This window comes from Salarias fasciatus, chromosome 6 (assembly GCF_902148845.1).
Source record: "Salarias fasciatus chromosome 6, fSalaFa1.1, whole genome shotgun sequence".
Taxonomy (NCBI): domain Eukaryota; kingdom Metazoa; phylum Chordata; class Actinopteri; order Blenniiformes; family Blenniidae; genus Salarias; species Salarias fasciatus.
In genome coordinates this window covers 29,952,417-29,964,916 of record NC_043750.1, presented here as the reverse complement: position 1 = coordinate 29,964,916, position 12,500 = coordinate 29,952,417, and the positions used below count along the sequence as shown (strand labels likewise).

The following is a 12,500-nucleotide window of genomic DNA, read 5'->3' as shown; positions in this document are numbered from 1 at the left end:
TTCCAGCCAATCACATCGCCTGATGAGGAGACATGATGATTCAAGCAAACCCAGCCCTCCACACACACACACACACACACACACACACACACACACACACACACACACACACACCTATTAACCCGTCTGTTTTTTATGTCAAAACAACTTCATTATCACTCTCATCATCATCATCATCATCATCATCATCATCATCATCATCATCGTCGTCGTCGTCGTCGTCGTCGTCTCTCCTCTCATGTCCTTATTTGGTCTCATTTCTCTCCTCAGTGACTGCTCTTCACTCCGTGTTTTCAGTCACATAACATTTCACACACGGAACCATCTGAAGTCCTCTGAAACACGGTTCAGTCCGTCCATTGCTTCCTCCTCCAAATGGAAATATTTTGGTTTCATTTTAAACTGAACACCACCTCCCTCCCTCCTGCAATAAGCACTGCCTCCACCAGAGGCGCAACGCTTTGTTTTCCCAGATTCGTCCCCTGAGGCGCTCCCCCAGGGGTCCTCGTGTTTCAGGTCATGTGATTCCTGATTCGGGTTTTTGTGCTGGATCAGTTCAGGTTCAGGTTCCTTCACCTTGCCTCCCCTCTTCCCAGATGCCTTGTTATCCCGCCAGTTTGATTGTCAGTTTCAGCAGACAAAGATTGAGGGCTGATTTACACACAGCTGGGTATTTACAAGAATATATTTCCCGCTCTAAGTTTAAAAACATAAATAAAATTTACACAAGCCTGCATAAAAAGCCTCATTAAGAGCAACTGTGAGCCTTCCAAACCTGTAGGCAGCAGTGTAATGAAGAGGCCACGCTAATCAATCAGACTACTGAAAAAAACACAAAATGAATGGCATAAATAACTTCCCGTTTCTTCAGTAATAATAGCAGTCATTTGTTTGGTCTGACAGATAAGTGGAGCTCCTTGAGTTAATAGAGCGTTTGTGATTGTAAGTAGAAACAAGCCAAAAGTGTTTGCACAAATGTAAAATCAAGCACCGCGTTGACAGCGTCGGTCGCCATCCCAGCACCTGTACACAGAGGTTCCACACATAGGATGCTGGTGACGTTTCTGTTGCATACTGTGGCGTTAAATCTCCTTCTCCGACTGTCGACATGCAAACATAATCTCCACTTTGGAAGGATTTTCAGCGAAATCAAAGACATCAAGGAGAAGACTTGTCTTCAGATTCAGACTGATGTCGGTGGACACGCCCACTCTCACATCACGTACAGAAAAGAGAGTTCATTAATTCATCCTCTTAGCAAAATTTCTTCTTCCAAATTTACCCATCCTAGTTTTAGGATGGGGATCTGAGGGTCTAGCTCAGGACCCCACAGTAGTGATATGACATCTGTGGGATTTGAACCTGTAACTTTCAATCCCATGTTAATTCCTGTAGCCTGCAGGCTGCTGCTGCCCCCATAACTTCAAAGTCAAAGTACTTATCAATTTCCAGGTTTACATTAAACCTTTGTTTTACACCAACCCCCTCCCACCAGTGGTCTTCATTTAGGACGTCCGAGACGTCCGTTCCAGAGCCCTTGATTTCTTCCCTTCTCGTTCATTCACACCACTAATGGCTCACGTGATAATTTATTTATTTCATGAATCGTACTTCAGTCAGATGTTACACCTGAAAGATTTCATTTGATCTGCAGATGAAGAATTTTCTGCAGGAAACTCCCGTCTGGTTTCATTATTCTCACTTCAGTGTGATGAAAAAATGCTTTGCTGATTATGGAGTTATCAGTCGCTGCCGCAGAAATAAAAATAACAGCAGTTAAAAAGAAAAACATCTTCATATAATGGAGAGAAACTCAACATTATTAGTGGTGTAGCTTGATTAAAAATTTTACAAGGCATTCTCCTTCTCTGAAGATCTCAGCATCTTCAGCTCTGCTTCCTGTCTGTTCCCCAGACTAAACTGAACCTGACCCCCGTCTCCACTCCGTGAGAAAATACCCCACGTCATGCATCAATACCAGTGGAAATGAAAAGAAATAATTCCACAAACCGGCAGCATGAAGAAGCGTGGTGAGAGAGGAGGTCACAGGAGGAGTGGGGCGGCCTGGTTTCTGCTCTCAGACCTGAGTCGGCTCCAGGAAAGCCGGTCTGGAGTTTCTATGTATTCACCTTGTATCCATTTCATTATTCTGACCACTAATAGAAAGGGACTTAATGTAGGGAGGAGGAAGTCAATATAAATTGACTTAGCAGGCCCACAGAGGAGGGAGGGGAGGAGGGGGAGGAGAGAGCAGCAGCTCTGCTCTCCGAGGGAGACATAAACCAGAGAGAGACTCTGCTCCGTGAGCTGTGAGCAGCAGGTTGACCTCGGCCTCCTGCTGCCTGTCTCACTGCATAAATCCACATATCCACCACTCCGCCTGCAGCACACCTCATCACACCCCATTCACTCCTCCATAGCAGCTCCCACACACCTCATTCACCCCTTCATCTCACCCCATTCACTCCTCCGTCTCACCTCCTTCACTCCTCCATCACACCCCATTCTCTCCTCCATAACAGCTCCAACACACCTCATTCACACCTCATTCACCCCTCCATCACACCCCATTCTCTCCTCCATAACAGCTTCAACACACCTCATTCACCCCTTCATCTCACCTCCTTCACCCCTCCATCTCACCTCCTTCACTCCTCCATCTCACCTCATTCACTCCTCCATCGTGAAAAGCATTGACATGAGGTGTGCTGCACTAAACTGAGTCTGAATCAATGAACCCACCGTGTTGAGGCTCATTCTCAGTAATCACCCGTGCCATTAGTAGTAATTAGTAAGAAATTTACCACAACAAACCACCAGATGTCCCTGTATGACAACAGAATACTGCAATAGTACCGCAGAAAAAACCTCCATCACAAACTGAATTCCTCCAAAACGAAACAAAAAAATACAAAGCAGAATTTAAAGTGTAAATGAGAATCAAAAAACAAATATAGAGCAGCAGAAAGGGGTAATACACTTGTGAGGAACTGGAGAAAACCGGTTAAACTGTTAATGTGATGAAGAACACGGAGAAGGCTACTCCTGGGCTAAAAGCATGGTGACCAGAGCTGAGGAACAAAGTCATTGATTGTCACGGTTCAGCAGTTGCTGCACCAAATTTATCAATGGAGCAGATATATCTGGAAATGGGAAACAACATTCTGATACATCAGTGTGGTTTATGTATGATGTATTTCCTCTTTATGAGACATTTTTTGACAGATGTGATGCTCACGTGTGACTTATAAACCATAAAATAAGATAATAATGAAGACATGTTGGAGAAAATGTTAAGAGTGTTCAATGTTCACTGACTGTGACGGATGGTGACCGGTCCAGGATGAACTCTGCCCTCGCCCACACGTAGCTGGGATTGGCTTGAGTGCCCTGTGACTCTGAACAGGGTAACGCAGTATAGAAGATGGATGGATGGATGGGTGGAATGTTCACTGAGGTAGTCTGCACTGTGTCCAGTACTGTGGAGCAGGAGTGTTGAATCCTAGTCCTAGAGGGCCACCATCCTGCATTTTTTAGGGCGGCTACAAACTGCAATTTCAGCAGTCTCCCAGGTTCCTTGGGCCATCAATTTCTGAAAAAGAAACAAGTGAAATATGAGCAGAGCCCTCACCCTTATCTGCTTTGAGAGAAGCAGAAGAATATGGACACAGTTATGGTTCGAAAAGAGAGGAGAACTTGAGATACTAATCTTGCAAAGGGAGCTTGAAGTTAGTGCTGTTGTCACTTTGGTCAATGCACGTTTCATTTCACACTGCATTTCTGTTGCTTCGTTAGTTGACGTAGGTCGCAGCAGCAGTCACGATCACACCCTAATTTCTGACACTTTCAGATTTTAACGCGGGTTATCTTTGGCCGCAAGACCATAACAATGGCCGTCCTTGAACCTGTTTCACAGTGCCATGTAGGCCCACTAACGTTAAGCCAAGACCAAAGATACCGCTTTGATTCTGGTGCATGGTCTGGTGCAATCTCGTGTGTTGCACCTGGGAGAGACCTAAAAAGCACGGGACGGTGCCCCTTCAGGACCAGGATTTGACCCCTGAGACTATCCAGGGATCCGAAGGAAAGTCTTTTCAAATGTTCAGTGTCAGTAGCAGAGCCTCAAGTGAGAAACTAAATGCTGGTCGCTCCTGCCTGACTAGTGGCGAGGAAGCTAAACGACGCAGCTTCAATGCTAGCATAAATTTCAGTCCTGCGGTGAGGAAAAATGAAAGAGTTCATCTCAAAGCTAGCATCATATTCAGAGCTGCAGAGGGAGCTGAAGGCTCCTGTGAATCATCAGATGTGTGAATGTGGCGAGGTTTCATTCATCCATAAACATTTTGACACTTCTCCTGACTCAGTCTACAGGCGGCGGTGTGGATTGCTTCGGTTGAGTTGTGCGTTTGTTGAGTCATGATGTGGTTCAGCTAAATGCGTTTGCTGAATCATGTTGTGTATTAGCTCAGTCATGTGTGTTTTGCTGGGTCATGTTGTGTGGGGTTGATTCCAGGTGTGAGTCATTGGATTTTCCTTTTTGGCCGTGATGTCTTTGAGGTCGCTGTCAGGTTTCGCTGTTGGTGATGACATTATCATCTGGTCTGTGTGTGAGCTCCGCCTCCTTGTGTATATGTGGTTTGTAGATGATAAGCTCTGGTTTGTAGACGTTGGCCTGTGGTCTGTCGCCACTGAGCCTTGGTTTGTTGTGTTTAGCTTTTATTAGAAACATTGAGGCGTGGTTTGTAGATGGTTGCCTGTGATTTAGACATACTGAGCTTTGGTTTGTTGTGTGTTTTCATTTACAGACGTTAAATTTTGCTTAGGATATGTTGAGCTCAGGTCTGCAGATGTTGAGCTGTGTTTTTGGACATATTGAACATTGGTTCTTAGATGTTGAGTTTTGGTTTGCAGGCATTGAGCTGTGGCTTGGATACATTTTGCTTTGGTTTATAGGCATTCGACTTTGGTTTGTAGATGTTGTGTTTTAGTTCATAATGAGCTTTTGTTTTTAGACAAGAGTTTTGCTTCATAGATGTTGAGACGTTGAGCTTTGGTTTGTTGACGTGGGCCTTTAGTTCGTACATGTTGAGTTTTGGATCATAGACACTGGGCTTTGGTTCATATTAAAATTTGTTTTGAACATGCTGAGCTCTGGTTTTAGGTTTTGAGGTTTGGTTACCAGACGCTGATCTATGTTTTGAGACATTGAGCTGTTGTTCACAGATGTTGAGCTTTGCTTTGTGGATCATTGAAATTCAGTGAACAGACGTAGGGTTGTGGCTTGTTGACATTGGCATTCGTTCATAAAGTTCAGTTCACAGATTTTCTGTTTTTGTTTGCACATGTTGAGCTTTGGTTGAGACGCATAGAGCTGTGAGTTTGTAGATGTTGAGTTGTGGCTTTTGGACTTTGAGCTTCTTGGTTTGGAGATGTTGGGCTGTGATCTGGATACAGCCAGCCTTGGTTCATAGATGTTGAACTTTGATTTCTTGACGTTGACTTCTGGTTTGAAGTTATAAAACATTTTTGTGTGCAGGCTGAAGGCTCTCTTGACTGCTGTTTCATCATCCCGGGTAAAGCTTTCCATAAATACATAACAATTGAGAGAATTCATGTTCTTCCATCCTGACACCACAGTGGATTTTCTTGCAGGAGCTTCTACCTGCATGTCTCAGTCTTCCTGCGGCTGTGTGACAACTCACTCTGGTTTCCTCTAAGCTGAGGCTGAGCATGGAGGAGGGTCGGAGGGGGGATTGTGACCAGATGACAGCTAATCTCCTGTCTAACAGACTGTGGGAAAGTGATTCAAGAATTCTGAGGTCACAGCATTTTCTTCCTTCTCAAGTGCAAATGGTTACAGTTAGCCTAACCCGAACACTCACGCGTCGTGCAAAAACTGACACAGATGTTTCAAACTGAAGCTTTTCACACCAACAAATCCTCACAAATACCTGAGAGCAGCAAAGAGACACTGCTGTGTCCTTTTATATCACAAACTGCTGCTTCTGGAGCAACGTGTAAAACACCAAGGGAACATGATCTCCAAGTTATGAAAGAGTGTTTGTTCCAATGAACTCCACATGAGTATCTTTGAAATACCCAAAACGTGTGATTAATGTGAATATGAGTGATGGGTTTCATTTAAAAATTGTATTTGGAGCTTGGTATTTAATGAAATTTTAATCATATCTCAGTATTATCAGTAATATCAATAAATAGACTTGCATGCTCTCACTACCAAAGCATCTGCACTTATTCAGGTTTTTCATTTTGAATTTATTGATCACATCGCGCCGCTCTCATCCACACCTCGATCCCACAATTATTGAAGTGAAACTTTGCTCTCGTCTGTTTCATCATCACATCCATAAGAGACTTTTCAGCTCCATGTTTGAGTCTAAAGCTAACACACCTTTAATTGCCTTCATTCTAATAACACATTACTTTTTTTCCTGAATTAATTAAATGTCACATCCCAGCTCTGGTCCCAAGGTTCAAACTAACGAAGAGAACAACATGAAAAAATTTGAAAGGACTAACATTACAGTTGACATCATCAAACAATGACATTTTCAGAAGAGAAGGTGAAACACAGACATTCTTAAATCATTTAGTGTCTGAAATTTGCTCGTAAATGTAGCGAGAGGTAGAGAGGTAATGTCACGGTCTTATTCCCTTCGCATAAATCCTGTTACAACAGCGGTTCTATTCTCTCTCTCATTTGTTTATTTTTGGAAGCTGTTGTTGGTGGATGTTGCTGCCACGCAGGATAACGACTGGTATTCTGACTGATTGAAGTACGTCACTGTGGTTGTTACCTGTGTTTCCCTGTGGAGCGATGTTCTGTAGTGAAATGTGCTCTTTGGTTAAGATGCTAACACGGTCTGTAGAAACCTTCATGGTGACAGATTCAGAGGGAGGGTGGAGACACACTCTGATTATATCAGCTCCGAGGACTGTCACACCACACACACACACACACACACACACACACACACACACACACACACACACACACACACACACACACACACACACACACTCTCTCTCTCTCTCTAATTCAACTAGATTTAAATTAAATTTAGTAAACGTGTTACTTTCGTTATTAATGCTTATTTGGATCACATTGTGGAGGGTTTTGAAGCTCAAAAGAAAACGATGCATCATCTCATCACACAAATCATTTCACTCCCACAGCTGAAACGCACCAGTGTTTAACATCACGCTTCACATGTTTCAAAGATCCATAACTCTGCTCAATGATCATCGTCTCCTCTGAACAGGGAACAGCGCTCTTTTATTCCTGGATCATCCTCCTCTTCATCACCACTGCAGATATGAAGAGGAGGGAAACGGTCGCCATCATGTCATCTGAAAGAAACAAAGAAACACACAGACACACACACACACACACACGCACAAACACACACACCCAGGCATTTGTGCTCAGCTGTCCCACTTTTTACCAGGTCACTGGGTCTCTGCTGCGTTTAAAGCCCAAATATGGAAATATGACGAGGATTATAACATGGCTGCAACACACACACACACACACACACACACACACACATACGCAGGCACACAGACAGGCACGCACACACGCACAAACACAACTGCACAGTCACACATGCTGATACGTACAGAAAGAAAAGGAACATTAAGAAAGATGCTGTTCCCCCTCCCTCCTCCACTGAAACAGGCTTCCCACATGCTCATAACACATTTATGTCCTCCTCTATGTGTGTGTGTGTGTGTGTGTGTGTGTGTGTGTGTGTGTGTGTGTGTGTGTGTGTGTGTGTGTGTGTGTGTGTGTGTGTGTGTGTGTTCATTGGAGTCAGGTGGTGTGAGATGGTATGGGCACCATGTTGTTTTTTTGGCCCCTCTTTCTTCCTCCCGGCGAGTGTTTGGAAGCATTGCTTCCACAAACTGAGACAAGAATGAAAAATCAGTCGGTGCAAATGGATGCTCTGTGTGTGTGTGTGTGTGTGTGTGTGTGTGTGTGTGTGTGTGTGTGTGTGTGTGTGTGTGTGTGTGTAGCAGAGCCGCACTGTTGCCATGACAACGCTACAGGCAAAGTGGGTCAGCAGGCTCCTGCCACACCCCGGTTGGCATGGCAACAAGGCTGGTCAATTAAACCTGAGCAGGATGAGTCACTCACACACACACACACACACACACACACACACACACACAAAGATACAGTGAGACACCGTGCGTTTGTGCATTTGTGTGTTTGTTTGTGTGTATGTGTGTGTTGGGGGGGGGGGGGGGGGGTCTTTTTTCCCTCTTACTTTGATGTGTTTTTAGATTTTCTTGTATTCCTCCTCTGTGGATGTTTGACTGCTGGTTGTTTTGGGTGTAGACTTAAAAAAAGGATTCCCATGGTGGGATGTGATTGACTGAGGCACCTGCCAATCAGAGGCGCACAGCCGCCAAAACACACCACGCCTTTAACCCCAATAACACCCGCCCCCCAAACACACTTTAATCGTCAGACTCTTCTTGTCTCTTATTTTGAAAGCTGCAGTGACTTCCTGGAACATGTAAACAAGCAGTTTTTTTGGCCCAATCAGGACCGTGAGGGACATCATGATACCCTGAACATGTTTAAATATATATGCAGGAAGACTTCCTGAATAAAATATAGGGTGAAGAATTCAAAAGCCAAAATGAACCTGACTGGTGATCATAGCTTTATTAAGAATGGTTTGTTTTCTTGACGCATTTGTTTCAGTAAGTAAATGAAGTGTAATGAAAAAAAATTTAAAAAATCAAATGGAGATACAAGCATGTTGGAATCTGTGGCTCAAAGTGTCAGGAAGAGAATCTGAACACAGACAGCTGAGAGGCAGCGAGGGAAACCGTCCTGTGCATCTGGTTTTCTGTGTTTTCTTCGTGCATGCTCCTGACAGGCTTTTTATGATCATCAGAGTTTACCGGCTGGTGTTCAGTTCAGCTCGATGGTGCAAACATCAATGTCGAGCCATCAGGCAGTGCAAGTTCACAAAATATAAATGACTGTGAATGAATGACTTTTAATTTTCCTTTTTTTTTTTTTTTTCAGTTTTATTTTGAATATTTATTCAGGTTCTTTTTTTTTTTTTTTTTTAGCTGTGAAAAGAGAGCATCCCAAGCCAATCTCATTGCTAGCATCTTTTTAACAACCACAGCAAACTGATTCTGGCTCCTGCTAAGTTACACCACCGCCAATCAAGACACCATGAGGACCACAGGAACCTCAAACAGGCCAGACAAAGCTGAGCCGAGTATCGATCCAGGCTGAGTCATGACAGATATGTCAAAATTTCAGTTTTTCAATGAGAACTATCAAATCCATTACTTTAAAAAAGGATAGTTTGGTAAACTGCAACAAGAAAGCTCCCAAACACTCTGCAAGAACAACTTCAATTTTGAAGAGTTTGTAAAGGAACAGTTGAGTTTGCTCTGTCGTGGTTAAAGAGGTGAACTCAGCTTTAAAGAGTTCAGGACTGACAGAAAGAATCTGCATCAGAGAAGAGTCACTTAAGAGTGATGTTCAGGTCAAATATTATCCAGCTAAGGACTCGCAGTGTAAAGTCTTTGTCTGGTTTAAGTGTCGGCAGGATGTCCAGAATAAGTGAAGAAAATATGAAAATGGATCACACTTCAGCTTCGCATTTATTATGATTTATTTAAACCTCATATTATCATGTCAAAAGATTCACACCATGCATCAAAAGTCATATTTCTGGCTTTTTTTTTTTGTTTGTTTGTTTTTGCAAATAAAACAAGGTAACATCGGACGTCACCACCTAACGCTGTGTGTGGAAATGGCATTACAACTTCAGGGAGATTTTTTCAAGCACAATTACTGCTTAACCTTTGAGACATAAAATAAATGACTTTTTTTAAGGAACTTTACATAATTTAAAGCATTTATAGATATATATTTTTATTATTCTTTTCTTTCTGAAGTTAAAAGCAGTCTCGAAATGCCCGGCTTCAGGAGTGTGTCAGGATTACAGAGTTCTGCTCTGCTTCGAGAAGTTCTTCTTGATTGATTGGTTGATGTTAAATGGTTAATGAGCAGAGACTGGGCCGGGATGCTTTGTCTGCAGTGAGTCAAAGCTGCATTCTGCTCAACACACGTACCGTATCCTTAAAGGAACCCTGCTGGAGACAGAGACGTTCCAGCAGGTTTAAAGTGAATAACACAGAAATAATACTCCCAGGAGAGAGAGAGAGAGAGAGAGAGAGAGAGAGAGAGAGAGAGAGAGAGAGAGAACACAGACTGCTGGACGTCACCATCTTTCTGATCCCTGCTGACCTTCCAGAGAGGTTCTGCACCACATGTTGGGAAACTGTTGTCACATGAAAATAACAAAGCATGTTTGTCACCAGCAGTCTCATTTTGTGACGCTCGCCCCGACTGGCTGATAGGAGTCAGATTCATGAGTTGGCTCCTCTCTGAAGTGCTGGTGGAGCTCACAGGGCGCTCATGGACGAGGATCTGAAGGCGTGAAATCCTTTACTCACTTCTGAGAGGGGAAACATGAAGTTCTCTCTGGCTGCAGCTCTGGTGAAAAACTTGCAGGCGGAAAGAGAAATGAGTCATTTGAAAATGGCTGAAGCTGGTGCATCATTCACAGCTCCGGCGCGGTTATGTAAGGAGCTGCGAGCCTCAGCCTGAACACAGGAGGAGGAAACAGGACGGCGGCGTTCGCAGCGTCAGTGTCACAGTTGTGCGTCTGTGTGTCCTCAGGCTGTAAGGAGTGCTGCGAGCGATGCGTCGGCAGTCTGCCATGGGCGTCGCTCATCGCCACCATCCTCCTCTACATGGGCGTGGCCTTGTTCTGTGGGTGTGGCCACGAGGCTCTGAGCGGCACCGTCACCATCCTGCAGAACTACTTCGAGGTGATCCGAGCTCCGGGAGACCCGCTGGACGTCTTCATGATGTGAGTTCTCCTCCGACTCCAGACGTCAAACCCACTGGAGGACGGGTAGTGCTGAACATCAGCATCTGACATTCAGTCTCACGGATATAATGGATCCGTCAGAAACATTGAAAACAATATCATTTTTTTATCTTGGGCCACAAGTGGATGCTTGTTTTTGTAATGAAACCACACGCACGAGAACAATACACTATCAGCATTAACAATGGTGAGTGCACAGACATTCATAAGGACGACCAGGTTGGAAGGTTTTCATGGGTGGCTGTCAATTGTCAAACTACCAAGTCCCAGTCATGGCACTCTGGAGGAAAACGTTGCTATTGTCCATCTCCTTCCTCATGTGCAGAAGTGGATCTCGATCTAGAACTAGTAGAACTATTTACTACAACTCATGGTTCCATAAGTTGTGTTTTTGACCATTTACACGCAGTCAAAATGTTTTCAAAAACTTTTTCTCCTTTCCTTTGCAACGGAGATGGATTTGGAGCGCTTCAAAAAGTTGACTCTTTGGAGGCCCTTCTCAAAAAAACTGCCTTTTTTAGTGACTTAAAGCACCACAATAGACGTTTTCCATTTTCACTTGAAATCATTGTTGTGTAAACTGGGCTTTAACTGCAATGTGTTTCAGTCCCTATGAGACACACTGTGTCCGTGACAGTGTGACGTGCTTTAACAGTCGGTTAGGGTGTGATAGTTTTCATCTGTGCAGTTTTTCACCAGTTACGAGCAGGAAAAGGCTGTTGGCTCCGCCCACTCAGCTTGAGTTTTGCTGAATCAGTGTGTGTGTGTGTGTGTGTGTGTGTGTGTGTGTGTGTGTGTGTGTCCTCAGCATCGACATCCTGAAGTACATCATCTATGGCCTCGCAGCCGGCTTCTTCGTGTTCGGCGTGCTGCTGCTGGTGGAGGGCTTCTTCACCACCGGCGCCATCAGGGACCTCTACGGAGAGTTCAAGATCACCGCCTGCGGGCGCTGCCTGACTGCCTTCGTAAGGACACAGACACACCCGAGAGCTACAGCCGTGTGACCAATCAATGTATCTGATTGAAAATCCGTTGAAGCTTTGAAATGACAGCGAACACAGCAGGAGCTCCTCACCTGTTCATGTGAAGCAGTCGGGTTCAGAATGAAAGAAATCATAAGAGAAGATTAAAGAGGGGAATCAATTAGATCAGTGATGAAGATCTCCTCCTCGTCTTGAAGTCATTTCCAGCAGATTTTGGTGTAAAAAGCTGATGTCAGAACAAGATAAGACTATCTTTCGCGTTGTTGTTGAACCAGCGTCACTCTGACGTACCCCCGTCTCTCTCCCTCTCTCTCCCCCAGCTGATGTTCCTGGCCTACCTCTTCTTCCTGGTGTGGCTCGGAGTGACGGCCTTCACCAGCCTGCCCGTCTTCATGTACTTCAACGTGTGGTCCATGTGTCAGAACACCAGCTCCGTGGAGGGAGCCAACCTCTGCCTGGACCTCCGCCAGTTTGGTACGTCGCTCCACAAGCAGCTCATTACTGTCCAGGAAGAAGCAACTGCTCACTCAGTGTCAACTCGCAGCTAACCTCCCGGTCATTC

At 44.4% G+C, this 12,500-nt stretch overlaps 1 protein-coding gene across 1 annotated transcript in view; it reads left to right on the top strand.

Moving 5' to 3' along the window:
• LOC115391087 (neuronal membrane glycoprotein M6-a-like) overlaps window positions 1–12,500 on the top strand; it is a 16,117-nt gene that overhangs the window by 1,568 nt on the left and 2,049 nt on the right. The window contains exons 2-4 of the mRNA XM_030095191.1: window positions 10,742–10,934; window positions 11,764–11,920; window positions 12,259–12,412. Coding sequence (XP_029951051.1) covers window positions 10,742–10,934; window positions 11,764–11,920; window positions 12,259–12,412 — 504 coding nt within the window. The remainder of the gene's footprint in view (window positions 1–10,741; window positions 10,935–11,763; window positions 11,921–12,258; window positions 12,413–12,500) is intronic.